Here is a 27,430-nt window from a genome sequence, read left to right as displayed (position 1 = left end):
AAACTTATTAGCTAACTGCTTTTCAACTGGTAGACTTTATTTAGTTGCTTGAGTGACTTGCCGACTCGCTATTATCGCACTGTGATTGCCGAATGCCCGATTCCAACCTAATGCCAATCCTTCTCTCTCTAATAAATCTCTAATGCTTTTTCTTTTCCAGCGTTCCTTGCTTTTTATATCAGTTTTTCCTGCCTAAATTCTTCTCGTGATCTCTTTAACTAATTCCTTTTTAGTAAACTTTCAGCTTTCTCCCCACGTTCTGTTCCAAAAAACGTGCTCGTTCACTTACATACGTTTCCATGACAACCAAACAAAATATATTAAAATTGAGGTATTGCATAACGCTAAACTTTCACAAACAGAAATAAATAAGGAATATTTATATTTCAATTAATGCGCAGTTAATTTTTCAGATACAAATTCCTATAATATTGACATAACAATAAATAAAATAACTTATTAATATTTAATACAGTCTTTTCATTATTAATACATATATCTTTGATTAAATAATTAAATATTAGACAAAATTAAGGTAGTTATATGAATATTAAATTTTAAAATAAGTTATATACAGTAAATAATATTTACAAATGTAGCCATTGTGATGGAAGATCATGTTGGATTCTGAACCAAATAATAATTACTCTAATCTCTACATAATCAGAATCCAACAGGGGCATACTTTCCGCATACGATATTGATCAGTGGAAATTTTGGATCACTCTTCCTGTAGGCATCTAATGAGGTTCCTGGACTGTTGTGGGATGAATGTCCCTTTAGTCACCTGATGCACCAGTTCATCCCACAGATGTTCAGTAAGGTTGAGATCAGGACTCTGTGGATGCAAATCAAGTGTGGTGACGTTCAGGTTTACAAACCACACAGTTTGTGGACATTTATCTGAAAGAGACAATGGTCACTGTATAAACACCACAAAGTAGAAAACATTGCATTATCCAGAATGTTCAGATATACCTCTTGGAGTTCAACCATATCATCACACTGCCACCTCCGAATTTCATGCTTGGGGTCATGCACTGTGGTAAGAGACATTCACCAGGTATCTGCCACACCCACCCATCGGTTCAGTAGAGTGTGTAGCGTGATTAATCTCTCCATAACACAGCCTTCCAAGCCTCCACATCTTACTGTATATGCTCTTTGCATCACTGAAGACGATGCTGCATGTTGGTTCGGGTAATGTGGGGCTTACATATTGCAGTCCTACCATAGAAATCCATGTCGTGAGCCTTGATTATGAATGTTTTTGTGCAGTTGATGCCTGGAACTCCACATTCAGTGTGTTGGCCAACAAATAGCTTTTTTTTTTTTTTTTTTTTTTTTTTTTGCATTATCCTTCATAGCACCCTACGGTCATGTTTGGTGAGTGTGGTGGGCTGTCCACTGTGAGTAAATTTGCAATTGACTCCCTACGCTTTCATTTCAGTATGGTATCACTGATTGTTGACCTGAGATGACCCAATTTGTCAACAATTTGCTGAACAGATAGACCTGCAACATGACATCCTATCACAATTGCATTTTCAAACTTCATCAGTTCCCTTAGAGCCATTTCACCCGAACACAGTTGCACTAACTTGGGAACATTGTATTCCTCAATTTGTACTGGCTATAAACACTTGACTCGTTACATGGCATGATGCATTTGCCCATGGAAGTGTCTGTTGACTTCTTTCCAAGCAGTATATAATTATGTTGAAATATGCAATAAAATAAATGCTTGAATTGTTTTGTATACTCTTATATACAGATTTCTGTTTTTGTTAAATTAAAATAAACAGTAAATCTCATAGTATCTAGTTACTGATTAGCAACTTAGTATTTAGCCATACTCGAAACTAGTCATCTCTGGGACTAATCACATTCAACTGCCAAAGTAATCACTTCCAACAATTATTTTGAGTGTGAACTGAATACTAAGTCACCCATCAAGCAGTTGGCTATCATGTGATTTACTATACTAAGTTTTTGGTTGAAGGTGAATTCATATATACAGTAAATAGACATTCATTTAGTTAGGTTGAATAGGGACCAAATAGTTATTTGTTATGGTGCAAGTTTCATAGTAATGAATTTAGTTGGAAAAAAGTAGGCCAATTATTATGAGAAGATATTGATTGGCATGGGGAAATGATCATTCTTGAGACCCCCCCCCCCAAAAAAAAACTGTTTTAAGGATAACAAATTATCAATTCATATTTTATAGTTTTATAGCATAATAGACAAAATCTGAGACATTATGATTTCTAATTTTTAGAGGGATCTGTGGCATAGTATAATTATTAAAAACAACACATAAGTCCACAGTAATAACTTTAATTAATAAATTAGGTAGATATTTCGTACTAAAAATAATAGTACATCTTCAGTGTTACAAACAGATTGGAATAGAATACAAGTTACGAATATTCAGTGGATCACCTATTAAAATACAATGTTGTTGCGAGCTAGGAAATGAAAGAAATTAATTAATACTTAAGATACTTAGTTTTTTAATGATTACATAAAATAAAAGTCTCCCAGATCTTCGAGAGAGAGAGAGGCAATCATTTCGATTTAAATTCGGTCGGTGTAAAAAAGCTTCACAACTTTCTTTAAAGAGGCGTTCATATTTGAACCTGCGTCTATGAAGTAGAATAGCTTTATCCCACTGGATAAAGCTATTCTACTATGGGTAGTAGTAATACTGTGTTGTGCTAGACCAGACTTCTGAGGTTTGTTGTAATCAATATAATATTGATGTTCTTTAATTCTTTTTTCCACAGAACGGCCAGTTTGTCCAAAATAAGAAACATCGCGTTCACAAGGAATTTTGTAAACGCCAGCCAAAGACAGAGATGACAGTTTATCCTTTGTAGAAGGCAATAAGGAAGAAATTTTGTTGATAGGAATATAAGTGGGAATCAGTTGGTACTTTTTTAAAATTTTACCTATAGGTTCTGAGATTCCTGAAATGTAGGGGGATTGGAACTCTGCACACTGTTGAAGAAGCCTTAGGTATTGGAACATAAGATTCAATTATCTGTTGGATTTGATTAGGGTGGTAATTATTAGATACCATTAACTTTTTAATGATGGAAAGTGCTTGTTGTAAGATTTCTGGAGAAGAGCAAACTTTATGTGCTCTATTAATTAGAGATTTAAGAATGCCAAATTTTTGAGATGTATGGTGAGCAGACATTTTATGAATGTATCTGCCAGTAAATGTGGGCTTTCGAAAGACAAAACAAAAGTTGGAAAAACAAGTTCTACAAACAAGTTGCAGGTACTGCCATGGGTAGTCCTTTGTCTCCACCTTTGGCTAACTATTTTTTGTAACAATTTAAAGAGACTATGTTTTCATCCATTCACCCTCACCATCTCTTTGGTATCGTTATGTCGATATTTTTGCCATTTGGTCACATACTGAAGATGAGCTTTCCATCTTTCTATAACAAATAAATAGCCTTCATCCTCATATCCAATTCACCATGGAAAAGGAAAATTCTGGTACTTTATCATTTTTGGACATCCTGCTTACTCGAACTTCTTCTGGTACCTTATCTACAAGCGTCTTTCAAGAGCCCACATTTACTGACAGATACATTCATAAAATGTCTCCTCACCATACATCTCAAAAATTTGGGATGTTAACTCGTTAACACCGTATTTCCAGTTAATAAATCTGTTATCTATGTATCTCCACCAAACTGAAAGTTTTTTGCTTGTAGCTATGAGGAAACATTTTTCTATGTTTTCCATGAATAAGTTGGTACATGGAAGAGAGAGAAGCGAGAATCATGAATTCTCGTAAAATTTTCCATTCTATCTGAAATAATTAGTGTAGAGACAATGTTTGATAAGTTGATAGGTATGAAGAGGTAGCAGATCATCTATAACTTAAATGATTTCATCTATTGGAACATTGGTGAACAAAGATATGATATTATAAAAATTAAGTGGATATTAAATCAAGCATTATTTCAAAGCCGAATATAGAAACTATAAAAGTTTCATATGAAATTTGACCAGAGAACTTACAGGAATACACTTGCCGGCATTTACGAGTTGCCCTAGCCAGAGCTTATAGGAGAGATGATCGCTCAGGCCTAGCTTTTCCTTTCTCCTACAAATGTCATAACATCATCATCAAATACCTGACATGTATTTGATGATGATATTGGTACATAATATCCTGTAAACCCCTGGACATCAAGGGGTGTACAGGATATTATGATAGTACTACATGGAGAACTAACATTGTTAGTAACTTCCTATCAACAATTTTCTTCCAAATCAATCTGTTATCTGTCAAGACATGAACATCATTAGATCTTATATTTCTGTCTTCTAAGGTACTTTTTACCATATCAATCCACCTATATCTTGGTCTTGCTCTGGGTCTTTTTTCCTGCCAACATAGCAGAGAACACTTGTTTTGCTAATTTCTCTCACATTCTTTTAAGTGGCCATACCACCTGAGAATAGCTCAGCTAACACAATTCCTGGATGCTAACAATGTCAAGTTCTTTTCTAATATCCTACTTTTTAATATGAATTGCCATTGATGCCATTGTTCATGCCCCTAATCTTTCTCAGGACTCTCATATCTGTGGTCTCTAGTCTTTGGTCAAGTGTTTTTTATTTCTAACCCGTCTCTCAGATCCATAAGTTAAAATTGGTTTGAACACAGTCTTCTATACAGCTAATTTAGTGTATTGAGCTTCTATACAGCTAATTTAGTGTATTGAGCTTCTATACAGCTAATTTAGTGTAATTTCTCTCTTATTCCATAGAAATTTATTCAGTTGACTTCCTACCATACCGGCTTTGTTGATTCTGTTTTCTATTTCCATATTTATTTACTGTCTTCACTAAAAGTCGTGCCTAAATAGTTGAAATGTTTTTACTAGTTCTGTAGGTTCTCCATTTACAATGCAGTTGATATTTTCAATATTTCTGCTTATTTTCATTGTCTCTTTGTCTTGTTATTGCTGAGTTTCATGCCAAATTTATTACAAGTTATTCAATTTAGTAAGGAAATCTTGCATACTTGTATTGAATTTATTTAAAAGTATAACATCATCTGAATAAAGTAAAGAACTGAGATTAACATCTGCAATTTTAATATCAGGTTTAAAACCACTTCCCTTCACAATGTGATTCATATAAATAATGAATAACTGCAGAGATAATACTTTGAAGACAAAGTATTGCTTGATATAATTTCCCATTGACACCATATAACTGTAGCATATTGACTAGCTTCTCTCTTGGCACCTTGTCATGTGCCTTTTCCAGATCTATAAAACTTAAATACAGATCTTTGTTATATTCCCATGATTTCTTAACTATTTGTCGGAAAGTGAAAATCTGATCCTGACAGCCTTATTTGTCCTGAATCCAGCTTGTTCATCACCAAACTTCCCTTTCACAATCTTCTCAACTGCTTCTCAAGTATACTTGCATAAATCTTACCAGGAACGCTCGCTAGGGAAATACCTCTATAATTCTCACATTCCATTTTATTTACTTTTTGTATATGGGAGCTCTACTCCAATCATTTGGAATTTGTCCCTCTGTCCAGGCATTCTGAACTATACAGTACAGCCACTGTAAGACTTTTATACCTGCATACTTGAGCATTTCTGGTTGAATATCATCTACTCCAGCTGCCTTTCCACATTTCAGGCTTTTGATGACTTTTTCTATTTCAAGTATGTATATGTATTCCTGATTACATGTCTGTTGAGTGTTTTTTACCACTCTGCTCTCATCACTGCTTGCTTCATTTAGCAATTTTTCAAAGTAATTACTCTATATATCAAGGATATCTTTTTCTTTCATTTTCATGTCACCTTTATCATCTTCAATTCCTTTTTACAGCACTCTTTCCTCCATTTTTGAGCTTTTTCAACAACGTCCAGAATATCTTGTTACCCTCTTGATATTTATTTTCAATGTTCTTGCCAAAGTCTTCCTTAACTTTTGTTTAACTAGTTTTACACAGTGTTTAGATTTCTTACATTTGTCTTTGTATTCTCTAAGAGCACAAGCTGATTTATTTGCCATGAACTTTCGATATGCTTTTTTCTTTTCTTTCACTGCCTTTTTAACTTCCTGTGTCCACCATGGAGTTCTAATTTTTGTATCCTTGCAGACAACCTCATCACATGCCTCTCTGGCTGAATCAGTGAATATTTTCTTGAAGGCTTGCCACTGCATCTTCAAAGTTTGGTTCCTTTTCTCAAACCCTTTAATTTTTTCTTAAATAATGTTTGTGTATTTTAGTCTACAATTCACATCTGAGAGCTGCTCAACTTTTATTTGCTTTGAAACTTTCTTACATGCTCTTCTTTTCAGTATGAAATTCAATTTTATCCTGCTCAAGACTGAATGGTGATCACTTCCAATTTCAAATCCTCTATACACTCTAGTGTCCTGCACCAGGGAGATACATCACTATCAACAATAAAATAGTCAGTGAGACCTTTCTTATTCCTTGCCTCTTCTTTCCATGTGAATTTATGCACATTTTTATGTTGGAACATTGTGTTAGTAACAACCAGTCCATGTTCTGTGCAGAGATCCAACAGGTATTTGCCATTATTATTAGCTTTGCTCTTTTTTTCCAAAATATTTTTGTATATCTGACAATTATTTCCTACTCTGCTATTCAGATACCCAAGAATGATCAACGTTTCCTTTTTCATTGTGTCAGTCAAAAAATTCCTCTACTTCTACCTTAGTAGATCCTTCTGTGGGATCATAGGCACTAATGTCTCGCAAATAAAACAAAGTCCCCCATGGACCTTTTTTAACTGGACGACGTCCTAGCTGGCATGAAATTTTGTCATGTTGTACCATCATTTTATTTGCGGTTTAAGCCAATTAGAATACAGCGTGGTTGTCTAAATCCCAAATTAGCCCATCCTCCTTTATTCATTATCTAGCTAGATACTTAACAGGATGCCCCATGCAAAGGTGAGGATTGGGCATTAGATAAGAAGCCCTGGTCAGTTCTCCGCATTCCTTTAAAGGCTATGTGGAGGTCTTCTCTCAGTTATACAGCTCTGATTCTTAAGCACCTCAGCATCATAACATTGAATGGAATAAGAGCTCCATGCTGCCTTGCATAGAGGACAACTTCACTGCTCCATACTTAAAACAATCTATCATGGTCATCTGTTCAGAAGACATACACAATAGGAATTGAGGATTCATCCTGTGTGATATTTAGAAATAATTTATTAGATCTTTCCATATGTCAGAATGCTGTTTTGGCCAACTACGACATCTACACACATTACTGAACAGTAGCTAAATCATGCCAGCTCCCACATTCCACATTTCATTTCAGTGTGTATTTTAACAGTTAGTATATGTTTTCATGTATTTATGTAATGTTATAGTTGTTTACGTTAGTCTTTTATAGTAATTTTTTTCTTTCTAATGCAGAAGAAGCCAAAAGTATCTATGGCAAAACTAGTCGGTTTAATTTTTATATTGTCACAACCAAATAAATCCAGTGTATTTCCTTTTTATACCCATTCATGATTCTTGCTCTGTACCTTGGCAACACCCTGACAACATTTCCTGCTGCACTGTTATTTTTCACTCTCCTCAATAACATCCTGATATCCATCTTTATTATTATTATTACCTTTTGAATACAGGAACCTTACAGACTACAATAGCCTGACTACAGACTACAATACACTACCGATCGACTAACCTCTGCTAGCAAAGGTTGGTCGATTGGTAGAGCCTCTGCTACTAATGGCTTGCAAAAAGTTAAGCAAGTTTGAGTGTGGTTAGTAGTTGGAAGGCGACAGTCGTTCGACGCTGTTGGCACACTCTCCCTCGTTGAGTCTTTGGACTCCCTGAGATGTCACATAATAATAATAATTAAATGAAAATTGTAAATGTATATAATTCATTGTTAAATGTATAAATGCTGTAAAAAAAAGCAGTATTATTCAACTGCAGAACAATAAATTACCAACCACAGTAACTATTATTAATACATTATACGGGGGAAAAACAAAAAGAAAAATCTGTACGAATCTCATTGTCACAAAAAAAAAAAAAAAAAAACCTGTTGTAAATATGTAATCATAATTTTAATAATAAAAAAAGGATTGAATTAAAAAAAATGATTATTATTGATTGAAAAAATAGCAATGTTAAAAAGTGGAATGAATCCATTTAGCATTCGCTACTGATAACAAAAAAATAAACTAATTTGTATATTAAAATGAACTTCTGATTGAAATACAAATGTAAATGACAAAATTCAGAAAAGAATTGTGTATATAAAATTATTAAACATCCAATATCGTTAATCTGAAAAATCTCTCTCTTAACATGTCAAATGAAACATTGTAAATATATACCCCAAAATTTTTTTTAACTATATTGTTAGTATTATTATTTACACACAAATAAGATATTCACTTAACATTAAGTATTGAATATTTGTAGTGACCAAAAATGTAATAGTAACTTTCAATTATATATTTGTAAATAATCTGTATATGTGAAGATGATGATAAACTTTGGCAAAAAATATTATTATTATTGATTTAAAATCTATAGTGAATGATGCATGTAAAATAATGCATTCCGCATTCCCTACTGCTAACAAAAAATAACTAAATTGTGAGTTAAAATAAACTACAAATTGAAATATAAATGAAATGATAAAATGCAGAAATAAATCTATAACTGTTTTAATTTTAAAAAAAAATTATGTGACACCTACAGGTAGTCCAAAGACTCATCGAGAGAGGGCATCTACTCTACAACTCTGTCTCCACCACTCACTCAATCCACAAACTGCAACTACACCAACGCCATCTACCGCCCGCCACCACTTTCACAGACAATCACAAACATCCATGCTGATGGTGGGATTCGAACCTGCAGCCTTTTGGCTGGAGAGCTGGAAACGCTAACTATTTGGTCAACTATGCCGATCTACAACTACTACTAACTCTCTTGCTCATTTCCATCACATATCAAAAGCATGAATTTTCGTGCTCATTTTTCCTCCTGGAAAGAGGACATTTTGGACTCTTTTATTGACCACTCCTCTAATAATGGAATTTCAATACATTGCTATTCTCTAGTCATTCGTTACCTCTTTTTCTTTGTTTTCCTTCATTCTCTCCTTTTGTATTCGTTAATTTCTTTTCACCAGATATCTAGTAGCACTTTGCTTATTTCTCATTTTGAACAGGGCTATTCTTCAAATCTTACATTCTGCAAATTTCACTATCTGCTATTCCGTTCTTTAATTTCCTCATTCCTTCTGCTTCCATGATACTTCCTTTCATTTCTTCACTTGTACATTTTTTCACTTCTTCAGTCTCACTCACTTTTGTTCTGTTATTCACACAGTCTTTTGCATCCACATTTATGCTAACCTTCATTCCTTCAGTCTGTTTCACATTCACTGATAACTTGTCTAACAAATTATTACACCTTCTACAAATCCATACCTTCTCTCATCCCCTGTTGAGTTTCTCAACAAATACATCTTTCACATTTTGCCAAACATGCGTGCTGCACTCACAACATTAAACTATTCTCAAGAAGCCTGTTGTTTATTACATTTGATCTTATGTTATATGGCAGGCAGATTTCATTTGTACTGCATTTTGTTTCATTAAGGTAAGATTCAAAATTTAATTTAAAAAAAAAAAAATCAGTAACAAATTAGCAGAGCCCAATCATGCAGTAAGCTATCAAAAATAAATAAGATTCCTAAAATGCAAGCAATATTGCCAGTTACTATGCAAAATAACATTTTCCAGAGCTCTTTATATGTAGTGTATTTGTTTATCTCTTTATTATAGTCTAGTTGATTTCATTGTCTCCAAGGGACCTCTAGTTGTCAAATTTTTGCATGAAAATGTGTTTATGATAGATAGTTCATTCTCAATGCAAAAATCAATTAGCATTTTGCCTCTGTGATTTCTGACACCAAGTTCACTCCCAAACACTCTTCTGCTATAATTTCTACCTCCAGTCTTGAAATTTAGGTCTCTTTGGAGTATTACAATATTCTTGTTTGGTATTCCTCTGAATGCTTTATTTAATTCATTGTAGATGTCAGTGACATTCTCATCAGTTTCAGCTGTAGGAGCATAAACATGAAAAAATGTAATGAGTAAAGATTTGCATTTATTGTCTGTAGGAGCATAAACATGATAAAATGTAACTCACCAATCTGAAGATTGGTCAGTGGAAGAGATGCTGAGCTATTTGCTGTAAACAGTAACCTAAAGCAAATTGTTCATCTGCTAATCAGAATACTCATCCATTCTCTCCATATACACTGTTAGGCTGATTTCTCCTTTTGGTAACTGAGATCATAATCTCATACAAGTGTCTAGTGGAATGCCCTCCTGTGAGCCATTCACAATTTCATATTATTTGCGCTACAATGATTTCAAAATGGAAACATCTCTTTTCCATGGTCAGACTACTGTTTCTGTCCTCCAGATACTTGTATGTTACAGGAAATTATTCATGTGGGAATGAGTGTCTTCCCACTCTATCCAAAATTTTCACCCAATATTCAAGCAGTGATTTTTCAAGATATGTGCTGCTGTGGTCAAAAAAAAAAAAAAAAAAAAAAACATATTGTAAGTGCCTTGAGATGAAAACTCCATCATCATCATATACACAGCCTATGCTGAAGCTCACATACAAAACATTCGCTAACAGGACTATATCTAGAAAATTTACTGCCTATGCCTAATGAAAGGCATGATCTCTTGCAAAAGCTGTTCAGTGCAATTTCTGTCCATCTGTGCTTCCACATCTTTCTCTCTTACTTAAATGGCAGTATTAACTAAAGGAGAAGCTCACTTTCTGGCATCTTCTCATCTAACTCTTGCATAGATTACCAAGGCAAATCTTCTTTACTTGGAACAACTTAGAGACAAAGTTGTTCAATCCAAGTCTCAGCTCTGGCAGGTTCCAAGGGAGTGGGAAGTGGGTAAGATAGTACCATTACATAAAGGTAGCTCCAAGACAGAGGTGACTAACTACAGACCAATTAATATATATCGTGAATGGTTGTTAAAATATTGGAAAAATTGGTGAAAGGTAAAATACAACAGTGGGTGGATAGGGATGCAATACTCTATAGTGGTCAGCATGGCTTTGTAAAGGGTAGGTTCTGTCTTAGTAACATTTTATAATGAAGTGACAACAAAATTGGATAAAGGTAATGACTACACCATGATACTGCCCAACTTTTCAAGTCATTTGACAGAATACCACATGGAAAACTATTACAAAAGCTTGAGCAAATGGGAATGGATATGAGGCTAGTAGCATGGATAAGGGGGGGGGGGTGGCTGACAGACAGACAGACAGACACCAGAGAGTAGTATATGGTGGAGTGTAATCTAGGGAATAATGTGACTAGTGGAGTACCTCAGGGTTCATTACTAGGACCACTACTCCTTAATTCTATATTAATGACATAGGAAAATATTTAAGAGGAGATATTCAGCTGTTTGAAGATAATGCAAAAGTCATCATCATTTGCTGATGATGACTTTTGCACATCATCAAAACAGAATATCTGTTTTGCTGATGTGAAACATTTTGCAACAGAATATCTGTTGCAAAATGTAAGGGGTATGAACTTCAGGTTAAAAAGGTTTTGTATAGTGTATCATATTGATGATATTGGATTGCAGGAAATTGATGAGGCTAGGGACTTTGGGATAATTCCATTTTTTTTTCTCGTTTATTTATTAATAATAATAAATGAAACATTTTTATGGAAGTAAGTTGAAAGTGGACAAAAAGTTAATGTTCAGAGGGTATATTGCAAAAGTTGGTCCAAGGATTACTTGGATGTTGAAAAACATGCTAAGAAGTAAAGATAGGGAAGTTATTATCCTTCTTTATTTGGTCAGGTCTTGACTACTGTGCTCAGATTTTGGTCACCTGGGTTTCTGGGGGACCAGGAGGTAGTAGAGGGGATTCAGAGACGAGTGACCAAGATGGTGACAGGTCTGTGAAATACTTCCTATGAGGATGGGTTGAAGGTTTGTGGATTACAAAGTTTAGTTGTTAGGCAGAAAAGAGGTAACATGATAAAAACTTTTAAGATATTAAAGGGTTTTATGAAATTGATGCAAGTGAAATTTTTCAGTATATGACAAATAGTCATAGAACTGAGGGCCATCCATGGAAGATGTGTAAGAGTGTGCAGAGTGGTGGGTGAGTTGAATGGATTTGTGTTTATAATGGTTAATTTGGATCTCCCACAATGAGTCTCTGGACTCCATGGAGATGCCATAATATAATAATAAGCAAAATGAAATCCATGAATTAATTAATTTACTGATCTTTCATTTTTTTCCCGTTTATTTATTAATAATATTAAATGAAACATTTTTATGTAAGTAAGTTGAAAGTAGCTTAGTTTTACATGATACAGAAGAAGAAAATATAACTTTTTTTTTTTTCAGCCAAATTTAGATGATGATTTAGATAATTTATGCCAATTTGTAAAACATCAAATAAGAAAACAAACTATGGAAAAATACAGAATAGTAAGTATTTCATGCATGTTGGCCATGTTTTTGATATGCTGAAATATGAGTTTAACATAAAATAAATAAAAAAAAAATATGTATTATAATAAAGTACTATTTTCAGGAAAATGAGAAACCACCAGTAGTGCCCTACCTCTATCAGACACCAAAAGAACATGAGCTAGATCTTAGGCTTTTCAATAAAGGTTAGTTTGTTATTTTTCTTATTTCAAGTCATTCGAATACTTCGTTCATTTAAAAATGAAATTATCTCGACTTTCATTAGTTATAAATTTATTTCATACTTATATATTTGAAATATATTTATTTCATAAATTTATTTATTCATAAATCTTACACAGTTAAAAATCTTAGTTCACTCAGCCTAATGTACGATAGGCTTAGTACCTTTCATGAGTGGGAGCTACATAAAAACAGAGCTCATTCAGAATATAACATCCTTTCAAAGGAAAATTTAGCAGAGCCTTCTTTCCATCAAAATATAAGTTATTGCCTTAACATATTCATCAAGGATGTGTGTCTTATGCTGATTAGTGTGGAATAACGCATGAGATACAGCCCATGTTGTAATAGATTTCATGGTATGATATGAACACAGATGGATAAGAACATAACTATTTATTAACTTAGAAGCTAATATTTTGCTGGTATTATATCCAGCATCTTCAGAGCACACAACGCAAAGTTTATTACAAAAGCAAGACAACCACAATCCGGTGTAACAATGGGGCTAGTATAAGTAATTGCAGTGTGCAACACAAGACTAAAGTCCTAATTTATTTTTATTTTTTTTTATTTTATTTTTTTACCTAGATGGCGCCATATTAAGACTTTAGTCTTGTGTTGCACGCTGCAGTTACTTATACTAGCCCCACTGTTACACCGGATTGTGGTTGTCTTGCTTTTTTAACAAACTTTGTGTTGTGTGCTCTGAAGATGCTGGATATAATACCAGTGAAATATTAGCTTCTAAGTTAATAAATAGTTATTTTCTTATCCATCTGTGTTCATATCATACCATGAAATCTATTACAACATGTCTGACGAATACATAAGCCTATCCATGAGATACAGCCCAGTTTGAAAGTGTTAACGCAAGAATAATAAGTTGTCTTTATGCAGCCTTGTTGGCTGAGCGGTTAGCGTATCCACTCTCCAGCCAAAAGGCTGCGGGTTCGAATCCCGCCGTGTGCATAGATGTTTGCGATTGTCTGTGAAAATACTAGTGGTGGTGGTCGATGGTAGAGAAGGCGTTTGTAGACGATTGTAATTGAGGTTCGTTGTAATTGGTGGATTGAGTGGTGGATACGGAGAGTTGTAGAGTAGGTGCCCTCAGTTGATGAGTCTTTAGACACCCTGGAGGTGTCACTTAATAATAATAATAATTCAGCACTAACATAGGGAAAATTTGAAGTTATAAAAACATTTGGCTTTAGTCCCTGTTTTTTCTCTTTCCTTCATTGTTTGCATTAAGGGAGAAGATAAGTAAAAAATGGAAGTTCTCCTGCCTGTATAAATGACTTTTATACACACCTAACGAAGTAGGTAAATAGTAGAACTCTTGATTGTGACTCCATTGTCCAAGTAATCCTTGGTATGTAGTTTCTCTAGTACAAGATCTCCACATGTGTATTATAGAAATAAGAAGAAATATAAAACTATCCTCAGAATTTATATTTTTCAACTGATAGATATTCTGTTCCAAAAAAATAATAAATACATTAATTAATTAAATAAAATAAATAAACAAATATAGCCACTAGAGGGAGGTTATGTAATGTTTCACTGAATTTATAATGTGCATTTAGTTTACTTTATTAGAATAGATTGATAGAAATGCATTAATTTCTCACTAAAATGATAATAAACTTGTTCATTTTGAACAGGTTATAATGAACTATGAAAAAAAGATCTAAATTATTACAGCATTCTTCACACAAAAGCAAATTACAAGTGCCCTTTTATATAACCAGTACAATTAAATTAAATTCAAGCTTCAAGAGGAGGAAAAAGTTTTTTTTTTTTTTTTCATCTTGATACACAAAAGAAATTTCACATGATATGTGAAACCATTCTTTTTTTTTATCATCTAAGTCAATCTGTTTAAACATATACTTTGTAGATTTTTTCTAATTTCTGTTCGAAAGTGCTTCCCTCTACCCCCCCACCCAGCCATCATCGCTTCCATCGTTTACTTCTTGTTACATCGTGGAACACTTGAAGGAAACCCCCCCCCCTTCACTACTATCATCCCTTGTTCCTCCACTTAGTTTCATTATGTTGATGAGCTGTTCGCTATATCTGACCTTACACAAATGGAAAATTACACAGAATTCTTTGATAAAATTAACAACCTTTCCTGAGAATTAAATTTACATTAGAAAAGGAAAATAACGGAGCCTTTCCTTTCCTTGATTTCTCATGCTCACAGGGCACGTGTCATCTGTTCCTATGAGGATATGCACACAGACAAGAATAACAATCTAAAAAAGACAATATGAATCCGAATGGATATTTTCCATCCACATTTCAGTGCATTTTGGACAATATTCTTCTACTACACCTCTGAATCAGAAAATTAGAATAATCAAAGAAAATGTTTGAATGATTTGCAATTTTAATTTATTGCACAGAAAATAATTACCAAACATGAATTAGCATCATCTAAATCTACATACTTTGTAGATTATATAACTATGTAAACACATAAAAATGTAATATAAATTATAAGAAAACTGTTATTAGAAAATATTAACAAAATTAGAATAAATTTTTAACTTCCCTCTTTTTGTGTGTATACACACACACACATGGGTTGGATAATTATGCAAAATGCTACTCACCACAAAAATGATGCACTTTTTCCCCCATCCTCATTATTTAATGTTATGATAGGGAGAATATTTTCATTGTGTGAGAATCATCCTAAGAAGAAGTAGTCAATAAATAATAAGTATGAAGAACAGTCAAAACAACTTTTTTTTTTTTTTTTTTTTGGAAAATGCAATTTGTTACATTAATTTTTGTGATTAGAATGGCCCTTTATATTATTCATATTCTGCTGAATTTCTGGATTTCTTTTACAGTTAAGAAAACATTTTGTTTAGGAAGTTATTTTTTTTATTAATTCTATTTTATTCAGTCTGAAGCTACTCACCAGCTGGCAAAATTTACTCACCATGGGTGAGTGGCCAAGTGTATTTGTCAAGCCCTGTATATATATGTGTGTGCACTCATGCACACACACACACACACCTCCATGTGGGGACACCTGTTCGTGATGGAGGGGGACCTCCCAGTGATGGTTCTGGCCCTTTTCATTCTTTTTCTTTGCTTTTCTTCCCGTATTCTTCGCTCTACTTCTCCTGAGTCTTTTTCACTATCCTTTTTTTTTTCCCAGACCACCATCACTGGGATCCAATGCCCTACTGCCATGTTTGCCATGTGGTGCGACCCGTGGACATCTGGAAAAGGTGGGGGGGGGGGATCCTGGTAGTCTTGCACTATTTTGGCCCCTGCTGCGGCAAGACGGGAGGCCCAGCCAAAATCAATCAGCTAGTGGGCTTGCCTGCAAGGGTCAGCAGTGTTATAGTAAGTCTCTCATCCCATGGTCAGGGATCAGGATCCTAGGCTTGCTGCAGTGCTGGTATAGCGTTCGGGGTACACCTGGCGTTCCACTCCTGAGTGCAGTCATTGTTTGCCGGGTAGTGGGCATCTATGTGTGGCTCCATGGTGGGTGGGGAGCTCTCACACCGAACCAAAAACTTCGTCAGCATGAATCCTTCAATCTCAAATGTTTCAGAGCCCTAACAAAGTCCCAACTAAGTACTGATACTGTAAATACAGCATATGGAAACAGAAATAAGAAACAAAAGATATATGATACTAACATAAATGTACCAACATTTTTAATCATTCATGCTACAGGTGAAAAACCAATGGGGAAAATGTCGCCCTTCTTTATTCAATAAAGTTTAGAAGGACTGGCAGGACCTTCCAAAACTGTTAAGAAATTGCGTTCTGGTGATGTCTTTGTGGAAACATTGTGTCAGCAACATTCCAAGAAACTACTGAGAGCAACAACAATGGGTGGAATAGAAATTACAGTAACACCTTATAAAACATTTAACTCCTTTAAGAGGAGTCATAATCAGAATGGGATCTCCTTGATGTTCCTGATGAGGAGATATGTTCAGAACTTAAAAATCAAGGAGTGACAGGTGTGAGGCGCATCTTAATATGTAGGGATGGCTACCTAATTCCAATCAGCTTACTCTCATGCATGTTAGAAATGGAAAGATGAAAACAAAGCAAAACATAACGTACCAGGATGCAAAAAGAAAGCTAGCCACTATCACACTTGCTCCGAGATCCTCTTATGCTGAGAAGGTAGCAATTAAGAAAGTGACAGTAGCAACTCAAACTTGTATGTCTGTTCCACCATCTGATAATTTCACCATATCTGTACCTTATGATCACAAGTACTTCTCTGTTGAGCACATCAATCATATGATCTATGGCCTTACTCCAGAGACAACTCCAAAAATGATCCCACTCGATGAAAACCCGGTTGTCAAAAAAAATTATGGCAAAAATATCACTTAAAGATAAACTACCAGATACTCCCACAGAAAAAATGGATACACTTCAGTACCCAGTGAAAGTAAACTAAACTTACCAACTGACCCTAACACATCAGACATATTGAATACTCTACAAGAGGAAGAGATGGACACTGACTGTCCATACTTCTCCAGAGCAATTGATAAATATAAATATGACAAAAGTAAACCCTCAACCTCCCGAAAACCAGACAAGTCTATAAAACCAAAACAATAGGAAAATTGTACAGTGGAACTGTCATGGATTTTGCCAGAATATCAATGATATCAAGATTTTGTTGCAGAAACACAAACCTTTCTGTTTCTGTCTACAGGAAACGTACTTAAGACCTAATGAGGACCCTATCTTTAGGAATTTCATTGTTGTACGCAAGGATAGAACTGGAGGTGGTCTTGCTCTTGGAGGAGTAGCCATCCTAGTGGGCAGTCATATTCCTTTCCATCAGGTCCAACTAACACTTCTCTGGAAGCAGTAGCAATTTACTTCGCTTCTCCATGGAATTTCTTATTACAGTATGTTCAATTTATTTACCACCAAGTGCTGAGTTAAATGAAATTGATGTTGATAACCTTATCTCACAACTTCCTGAACCCATACTTTTGATGGATGACTTTAATGGTCACAATACTCTATGGGGTAGTGCCAACACTAATAGACAAGGTCAAATCATTGAAAGAATTTTTGATAATAATAACCTTTCCCTTCTAAATAATAAACTCAATACTTTCTTCCATATGCCTACCTGTTCATATTTTGCAGTTGATCTTACAATCTGCTCCTCTTCTATTCTTCCACTGCTCATGTGGGACATTGAAGAGAACATATATGGAAGTGATCACTTTCCTGTTCTCTGCACAATGTCTTCACAGGAACCATGTTCACCCACACAGATACCTATATGTAAAATGGACCAGGCTGACTGGAACACTTTCTCTCATCTTGCAAAATTTAATGCTGATGCCGTCAGTCAAACGCCTATTAATGAAGCGGTAAAATATATAACACAATGCATTGTCCAGGCATCAACAGCCTCCATCCCAAAAACATCATCTCGGTTTCCACTCTATCCAAAGCCTTGGTGGAACCCAGAATGTCAGACAGCCAAAAAAGATCAACACAGAGCATGGAATATATTTCATAGATATCCCACTACATCAAACTTTATAGCTTTCAATTGTGCTCGAGCCAAAGCATGCCATGTGAGGCATCAGAGTCAAAAACAATCATGTATCCAATTTACTACATCAATTAATCAAATGACTAGTCCAAAAATTGTATGGGATAAAATCTGGAAAATGAAAGGCAGATAATGAACACGTGGTTTGTCTACCTTAGACCATAATGGAAGTGTTATTGCTGATCCCAAAGCCATTGCAGACACTCTGGGAGAAAATTTTGCCAGAATCTCAGCAACAGCTTCATATGCTCCTGAATTTTTAATTCTGAAAGAACAGCAAGAGAAACAAAGGCCTAAATTTTTCTACCAATGTTCTTGAGCCATGCACTCAGCCATTTGTTAAGGAGGAACTAAAAAGAGCTCTCCTACTATCTCACCCTAGTGCAGTAGGACCTGATGACATCCATTATGAAATGATATAACATCTACCATCATCTTCTATGGATCTTCTTCTCTTATTATACAATAAAATACTTGCAGAGGAAGAGTTTTCAAATTCTTGGCATAAGTCAATTGTCATTGCTATCCCAAAACCAGGAAAAGATCCAACACAAGCAAATAATCATCGACCCATTGCTCTGACCAGCTGTCTTTGTATGATATTAGAGAAAATGGTTAATGCCAGACTTCTCTGCTATTTAGAAAGCAACAGTCTTCTTTCCAATACACAATGTGGTTTCCGTAGACATCGATTAACTTTAGACCATTTAGTTTGGTTAGAAACTTGTATAAGAAATGCATTTCTGAAGTGAGAACATCTTGTGTTTTTTTTTTTTTTTTTTTTTTTTTTTTTTGAAATGGAAAAAGTTTATGACACAGCCTGGAGATATGGCATATTAAAAGATCTCTATAACCTAGGTCTTAAAGGACACCTTCCTGTATTTATTAAAAACTTTCTTTCCAGGCTAATTTTTCAAGTCAGAATGGGAAATACGCTATCTTGATCATATCATCAAGAACAGGGTGTTCCCCAAGGCTCTGTCTTAAGCGTGACACTTTTTGCTGTTAAAATTAACTCAATCACTGAACAGCTTCCTCCCACTGTAGACAATGCTCTATATGTTGATGACTTCACAATTTACTGCCAGTCCCATAACATGAAGGTAATTGAAAGACAACTTCAGCAAGCAATTGATCATGTTTCTCTGTGGGCTCTTAGTAATTGGTTTAGGTTTTCAACAGAAAAAAAGTGTCTATGTACACTTCTGTTGAAAACGCACTCTTCACCCAGTTCCTGAATTAAGAATGGGACGCACTATTATTCCAGTAGCTACAGAAGCCAAGTTCTTGGGACTGATCTTTCACAGTAAACTTACATTTCTAGCACACATTCGTAAACTAAAAGAAAAGTGCAAGAGAGCATTACACTTTCTTCACACTCTATCCTCTATTGAGTGGGGTGCTGATCGAGCTTCATTGCTCCATCTTTATCGTGTTCAAAGCTGGATTATGGGTCTCAAGTCTATGGTTCTGGAATGCAGAATAACCTGCGATGGTTGGATTCCATCCATCATCAGAGTATACAGATAACTACTGGTGCCTTTCACATGTCACCCACTCAGAGTCTTTATGTTGAAGCAAATGAACTAGCTCTATCACTTCGACGGAAACAGTTATCTCTTAATTATGCCCTAAAAATAAAATCTCTCCCAGATCACCCTACATGGAATAGTATCTTCTCTCTGCATTGGGAAGCTCAATATCACACACATCAAACTGCTATACATCCTTTTGGTATGCGTATTAAAGAAACTGTGCAAGCTGTTAGTTTAAATGTTGACAAAATTAGCTACACTAAACAAAACAGCATTCCTCCATGCCAGGTTTGCACACCATCCTGCAACCTCTCACTTTGTCAGCTACAGAAATCTTATACCCCATCATCCATTTACCTGCAATTGTTTAATGCACACAGAGCAGTACATGCTGATTTCTTACCCATCTATATTGATGGTTCAAGAACTAACACCTCTGTTGGCTGTTCTGCTGTGTTTCCTGACATTATCTCAAATCAGATCCCACCTGACTGCAGTAATTATACAGCAGAGTTACATGCCATTCAGCTTGCACTTATGCATATAAAAGAACACTGCTACCAAGTGTATAATTTATACAGACTCATTGAGCTCTTTACAGGCTATCTTCTCTCCTATGTATAATCCTCATCCAGTACTTTATGAGGTGTTACACCTGCTTCACAAAATGAAAATCCTTAATTTTAATGTTCAGTTGTGCTGGATTCCCAGCCACATTGGAATTAAGGGAAATGAGGCTGCAAATGCAGCTGCTAAATCAGCTCAAACTTTCTCCATGTACTGTTTGACAGTAGCATATACAGACTACAGAGAGTTTATATGATCAAGCTAATTGCTCAGTGGCAGGAAGCATTAACATACAAATTAAGCATTGGCATTCTAGTCAACGAATAAAGAGAAGAGAAGAAGTTGTTCTCACTAGGCTCCACATAGGTCACAATCATCTTACACATTCTTATTAACTGAGAGCTAATGACCCTCCCATGTATGAAAAATGCAATACACATATAACTATTTATCATATACTGGTAGAGTGCCAGCACTTTGCACGAGGGAGGAATGAAATTTTTGCCTACCTGGCCAGACCATATACACTCAGGCTGATGTTGACAGACTCAGGCAGATTGCACGATGTTTTTAATTTTGTTACAAAGAATTAATTTATACAAACACATTTGACTGTAATTTTGTTTATATGTAAATACTGTATTGGTTCACTTAACTTTTGTATGTATATATTACAAAATGTGTAATGTTTTGTGATGTATAATGTGCAGGAGTTGAGTACTAATGTATATATTATTTCTTAGTTTAATTTCTGACCAATCATGTATTTCTTTAGCCTTGTTTTTCCTTGTTGTAATTTTGTTAATATGTAAATACCACACTACTAAACTTAATTTTTATGCATACATATTGTATAATAATTCTTCTTTAACTCTATGTATTACTGTAATAACATTTGTTGTAATCTTATTGTAGTAATCTTATATGTAGATACTGCATTCCTTGGCTTGGTGTTGTGCATGTGTATTGCTGTCTAATTATGTACTGCCTTAAATTCTGCAGTAATTTTGTTTATATGTAGATACTGCATTGCCCAGCTTAACTTTTATGCATACATATTATTTACTATTTTATTTTTGACTAAGTATGTATTGCTGTAGGACACCTTGTATATTTGTGTAACCTTTTTGTAATTTTGTTTATACGTAGATACCACATTGCCAAATTTTATTTTTATGCATGCATGTTGTATAGTAATTCCTTTTTGCCTATTTATGTATGGCTGTAAAAGCATCTGTTATAATTTTAACTAAATGTAGATATTGCATTCCTTGACTTGGTGTCTTGTACATGCATTTTGTTTATTTAACTTGTATTGGTAACAATTTTTGTTCTACTGTAACCTTTAACCTTGTGTGTTGCTGTGCCCTCTGCAGCAATTCTGTTTCTATGTAGATGCTGCTTTGTGGAACCTAATTTTTATACAGGCATATTGTTTACAATTTTCTTTAACTGCTTATGTATAGTTGTAACCTTAGTATGGCACTGTATATGGAGGAGGGGGATTTGGTTTATAGTTTATTTGGCACAAAAACCTTTGTAGTTTTTGTGCCAAATAAACTATAAACCAACCCCCCCCACACACACACAGTATAATCAGTTCCTCCCCCATTCCTCAGCCATCTCTTCAGAAGGATTTCAGAAATGTCATCACCATTCCCTATGTCCATGGCACATATATATATATATGTGTGTGTGTGTGTGTGTATAGCCTCATAGCCCAGTTGGTATAGACGAAGCTCTTTGATCAGAAAGACCTGGGGCCGATTCCCATCCAAGATGCACGGAATCTTTATCTGGTCTCTTTCGACTAAAGGTGAGCTAGATAGTCTCATATGGAAACTTAGGCTTTTCATTCCCAGAACAGGCAAACTGGCCCCATGAACACAAGCATCTACAGACATAAAAATCGCCTCCCATCCCTAATGCCAGAACCTGTGACAAGCCAGTTGGGGTTTCCTGCAGGCATTTAATCATGGCAGGCCCTATACCAAGCAGGATAAAAATGCTATAAAGCGGAAGAATGTGTATGTGTGTGTTTTCCATGGTTGATTCTTTGGCAATATCATATACTTCTTTTTACTGTATGTGAATAATTGTTTTTATTGTATATGTCTCTGTATGCAATTCTAGATGCAGATATCTTAATGTTAATGGTAAATTTAGTAATCTTCATGTTAAACTTGCTCTGTGCTATACACTTTTACATCTGTAATGAGCTGTGCTGTCCTTTGTCTTTTGGCTGTTTATAACTATGTTGGTGAGTGAGTGAGCCGGAAAGCGGAAGAACAGAATCTCTTCATGTTGGAGGTTTAATGGAGTATTAAATAGCAGTAGGAAAGAATTAAAAAACTAATTTTAATGCTTCCAGTATTTTGTCTCAGTCACTGAGACATCTTCAGGGAGTACAAAGAACACTTGTAAGACAAAGACAACACAATACGTAATGAAACACATGGGTGACTCCACAGTCCTATCTAGGTGGTGCACCCTCTATGGGCATGTGTGGATGGCATAGAATGTAAACTGGGACCTCGTACAATTAATGTTTCCCAAATTTTGGGAAGTTTTGTGTATCCATATTTGTTTAGATTAGGTTGATTTCTGAGTGCTACTGCAGATTCCAAAAACAGTCTTTCCTTTTTAAATTTACTATGGTGGAACATGGTAGTTTTCTTCCAGAAGATCCTATGAGTTGTGTCCAATACATCGTCTCCAGATTGACCATAGTCATAATTGCAGATGTAAGATTTGTGTTCATCTAAATGGACAGTGGCTGATCTACCTGTCTGTTCAAAGTAAACTAGCTTGCAGGAACAGGGTACTTTATATACTCCAGGCACTGAGAGAGTAGAGAGCTGATCTTTGGTAGAACGGATAAGGGTAGCAAGTTTCCTGTGGGGATTAAAAGCTATGTAGAGGTTGTACATTTTTAATGATCTGGTTATTTTTTCTGATGTGCCGCAGATGTAGGGGATGGTGATGACATTTCTGAAAGCCTTCTGAAGGGATGGCTGAGGAACTGATTAGTTTTTTAATTCTGTAATTACTGTAGTCATTGGATAGGAAGGTGTTATGTATATGGGTGAGTTCAGTTGAAAGAGAGGTTCCACTGGAACAAAGATTATAGGCTCTGTTGGTTAGGGTTTTAATGATGCCATATTGTTGAGAGGAGTTGTGGTGGTGGTGGGAAAGTCTGTAGATGTATCTGCCTGTGCGAGTTGGTTTTCTATATACAGTGAAGGAAAGGTCCATTCGGAAGGCATGTTACCCTTTCCTTCACCGTATATAGAAAACCCCACTCGCACAGGCAGATACATCTACAGACTTTCCCACCATCATCACCACTCCTCTCAACAATATGGCATCATTAAAACCCTAACCAAGAGCCTATAATCTTTGTTCCAGTGGAACCTCTCTTTCAGCTGAACTCATACATATATACATAACACCTTCCTGTGCAATGACTGAGGTGTCTAGGAAGGGTAAACTATTGTTATTTTCCTTTTCCATCGTAAATGGAATTCTTGGATGTAGACTATTTAGGTGACTGAGGAAGGAATCTAATGAGTCTGGGCCATGATGCCAAATCAGGAACACGTCATCTACGTATCTTAGCCAGATAGAAGGTTTGAAAGGGGCTGAGTCTATGACTTGTTTTTCAAACTTTTCCATGTAACACAGAAAATTTTGAATGAATTAACACGAAATACACGAATTAACACATGAAGAACTTTGTAACTTTTGTTCAGGTCCTTGCTTCGTGTGGCTTTAGTTCTCATGTGTGTTTTAATTTTAATGATATATTGAGATACTTATCATGAAATATTAATGGTTTACATTAAATTATTTTTGTTATATAATTTCACACACACACACACACACATATATATATATATATATATATATATATATTCATTTAATCATGTATGAATCATATTATGAAGAAAAGTTGTATTTAATGTGACATCATAATCAGAAAACTTAGTTAAGCTCATTATGCAGATTATTTTATATTCCAAAATAGCTGATCCACTACAGATCATTAACTAAAATGAATGACTGCTGTAATGGATTTGTTAGAAAATTAGCAATAAACAGACAGAAACTATGAAAAGATGTAAAGCATGGAAACCATTCTCATTGAAAAACTTATAGTAGAATGAGTAAAACATTTTGGCTATTTAGGCAAATTAAGAACAAAGCTGATATGGTGTAGAGCAACTTGAATAAATTGAAAGGAGTAAAAGGAAAGCTAGCCAAAACACTAGCAGTGTAAAAGGTGTGTTCAAACCAATTTTAATTTATGCATCTGAAAATGGGATTAGAAATAAATCCATTAATCAAAGCCTAGAGGCCAAATATATGAGAGTTTTTTTTCTAAAATATTAGAGATAATAATCATAAAATATTATGATTATTTCTAGCTTTTGCAAAAGCATCTGATAAAAAAAAAAAAATCTTTGTTACATATACTTGGGAAAATAGGGTAAACAAAAACTATTGAAATGGGCAAAAAGATGGCTGATGAACAGGCATCAAAAAGCAAAATATGTGGAGTAAAATTGAGGCAGCTAACTAGTGATTTATCACAGGGCTCTGTGCATGCCCCACAACTGTATAATTTGTACATTAATGATATTTGGAATGATCTGAAGAGGAATCTACAGATGGTTGCTGATGATGCTAAACTGGAGTAGACAATAGTTATATTATAGATTCAACTGCATGATTTAAATAGTCTGATAGCATAGACAAAGGATAGTTGTTACTGGTTCAGTGTGGAAAAGTGTAAAGTTATGCACTTTGTGATGAAAATACAATAAGCTGTGCATTTCATTTATAGAACTGGAATTCAAAAAGTTGATGAGTACAGTGAATCAGGGGTGATGATAAACAGGAGGTTGAAGTGCTGAGAACATAATCCAAAAAGTGCACAAAATATCTGAAAGGACCACATGGAAGTTAAGAAACATACTGAAAAGCAAGGATAAGGAAGTTATTATATCTCTTTATACAATTTTGATATATGGTCACATGCTGTGCACAGATTCAGTCATGTAGGTTTTTTGAAGATAAGTAAATGGTTGAAAAGATGCAGAGGCAAGTGTTTAAGATAGCAATAAAATTAAGATGATATGATGAAAAGAAGGATGGATATGATAAACATATGAGTTACTTAAAGGAGTTTTTCAGCTTTAATGAACAGCATACCCACACTCCAACCTCACGTCGTCAATTTGAATTCTATCTTACATATCCTTATGTTGATAGATGAATTTCATTTCTAAGTGTGAAATTGTTAGATACTTGAAATAGTTTCAAAAAGTTCCATGTTTGATATTAAAATGGAGCGCATCATGGATTCATCCACATTTTATAGCCAAATATAGAAAAATCTAAAAGTAATCTTAGTAAATTTCTAAAAATTTTCTTTCTGTATTTGGCTATAAATATGGATCCTAATATCTAGAAGGAGTTGGCGTATTTCATTCAGTATAGCTGAAGCCCTTTGGTTGGAAAGACCTGGGTTCGATTCCTGTCCATGACATGAGGAACTTTTTAGAAATTTACTAAGATTACTTTTAGATTTTTCTATACTTGGCTATAAAATGAGGATTCATCCACATTTTATAGCCAAGTATAGAAAAATCTAAAAGTAATCTTAGTAAATTTCTAAAAAGTTTCTTTCTGTTTTGGCTATAAATATGGATCCTAATATCTAGAAGGAGTTGGCGTATTTCAGTCAGTATAGCTGAAGCCCTTTGGTTGGAAAGACCTGGGTTCGATTCCTGTCCATGACATGAGGAACCTTTATCTGATCTCTTTCAACTAAAGTTAGTTAACAGGTCTCATATGGATGTAGAAGGTTTATTTCTCCTGGAAACTCGGGTTTTTCATCCCTCAAAATAGGCAAACTGACCTCGTGAACACACACGTCTACAGTCATAAAATACTTACTGGGTGAAATGACTGCGAGAAGGGAACTGACAGAAGTTGTTTGAATGAGACATGATAGGATGTCATGTTACAGGCCAATCTGTTCAGCAAATTGTTGACAGATTGGGCCATCCCAATCCGTCAACAATCAGTGGATGTCCCAATCTATCAACGATTTGCTGAACAGATAGGCCTACAACATGGCATCCTATTACAATGCCTCTTTCAAACTCCGTCACTTCCCTTCTTGCAGCCATTTCACCCAAAGACAGTTGCACTGACTTTGGGGGCATCGTATTCCTCTAATTTATACTGGCTACAAACAATTTTTGTGCTTTTAGAGTATTTAGTGTTTTATAACATATTTTTATTGTGATAATGTAATATTAAATATAACTGTAAAATGGTCCTAAAAATGCACAAGAAATGAAATGATGACAAGAAACAGTGAAGTAGAGAACAAGAAGACTCCCCCCCCCCCAACTAAAGAAGATATTGAAAATAATTTAACCTCTGAAATTGCAAGGTTAAAGCAGATTATTAGATAGACAACACTGCATTACAGAAAATCGAGTGGCATTTAGAGGAAGAATAGGAAAGTTGAGCAGCAAAACAGAAAACAAAGCATGGAATTAGGTAAGTTAGTGTATAGCGAAAATTAGGTAAGTAAAGTTTGATTGAAAAAAAAAGAAGGATATTATTTGGTATGGCAACTCTATCATAAAACATGACACTAATGAGTAGGTTATAACTTCAAGTTTTCCAGAGCAAAAATTAAAAATATAGCACATGCAATTGAAAAACAGAAAAGCTAAGGAAGATTAACTAGTGATAAATTTAGTATGAGAGAGGATATGTAAAGGTTGTCAGAAGAAGTGAGAGTGAGAAAGTAAAAATCATAAGTATATTCTCTAGTTATGATAGAAATGAATTAAGATGAAATGCTATGATGGCAAATGATGTAATGCATAAGCTGTGCAGAAAGAATGGATGTGAGT

At 34.9% G+C, this 27,430-nt stretch overlaps 1 protein-coding gene across 1 annotated transcript in view; it reads left to right on the top strand.

Moving 5' to 3' along the window:
* LOC150097249 (uncharacterized) overlaps positions 1-27,430 on the top strand; it is a 550,351-nt gene that overhangs the window by 123,542 nt on the left and 399,379 nt on the right. The window contains exons 9-10 of the mRNA XM_090407628.1: positions 12,504-12,587; positions 12,694-12,775. Of these exons, the coding sequence (XP_090263754.1) occupies positions 12,504-12,587; positions 12,694-12,775 (166 nt within the window). The remainder of the gene's footprint in view (positions 1-12,503; positions 12,588-12,693; positions 12,776-27,430) is intronic.

The sequence above is a fragment of the Typopeltis vanoorti genome, chromosome 17 (assembly GCF_054136105.1).
Source record: "Typopeltis vanoorti isolate ZY-2024b chromosome 17, IOZ_Tvanoo_1.0, whole genome shotgun sequence".
NCBI lineage: Eukaryota > Metazoa > Arthropoda > Arachnida > Uropygi > Thelyphonidae > Typopeltis > Typopeltis vanoorti.
Note: the sequence above shows the minus strand (reverse complement) of the source record. Positions and strands in the feature narration are given on the sequence as shown.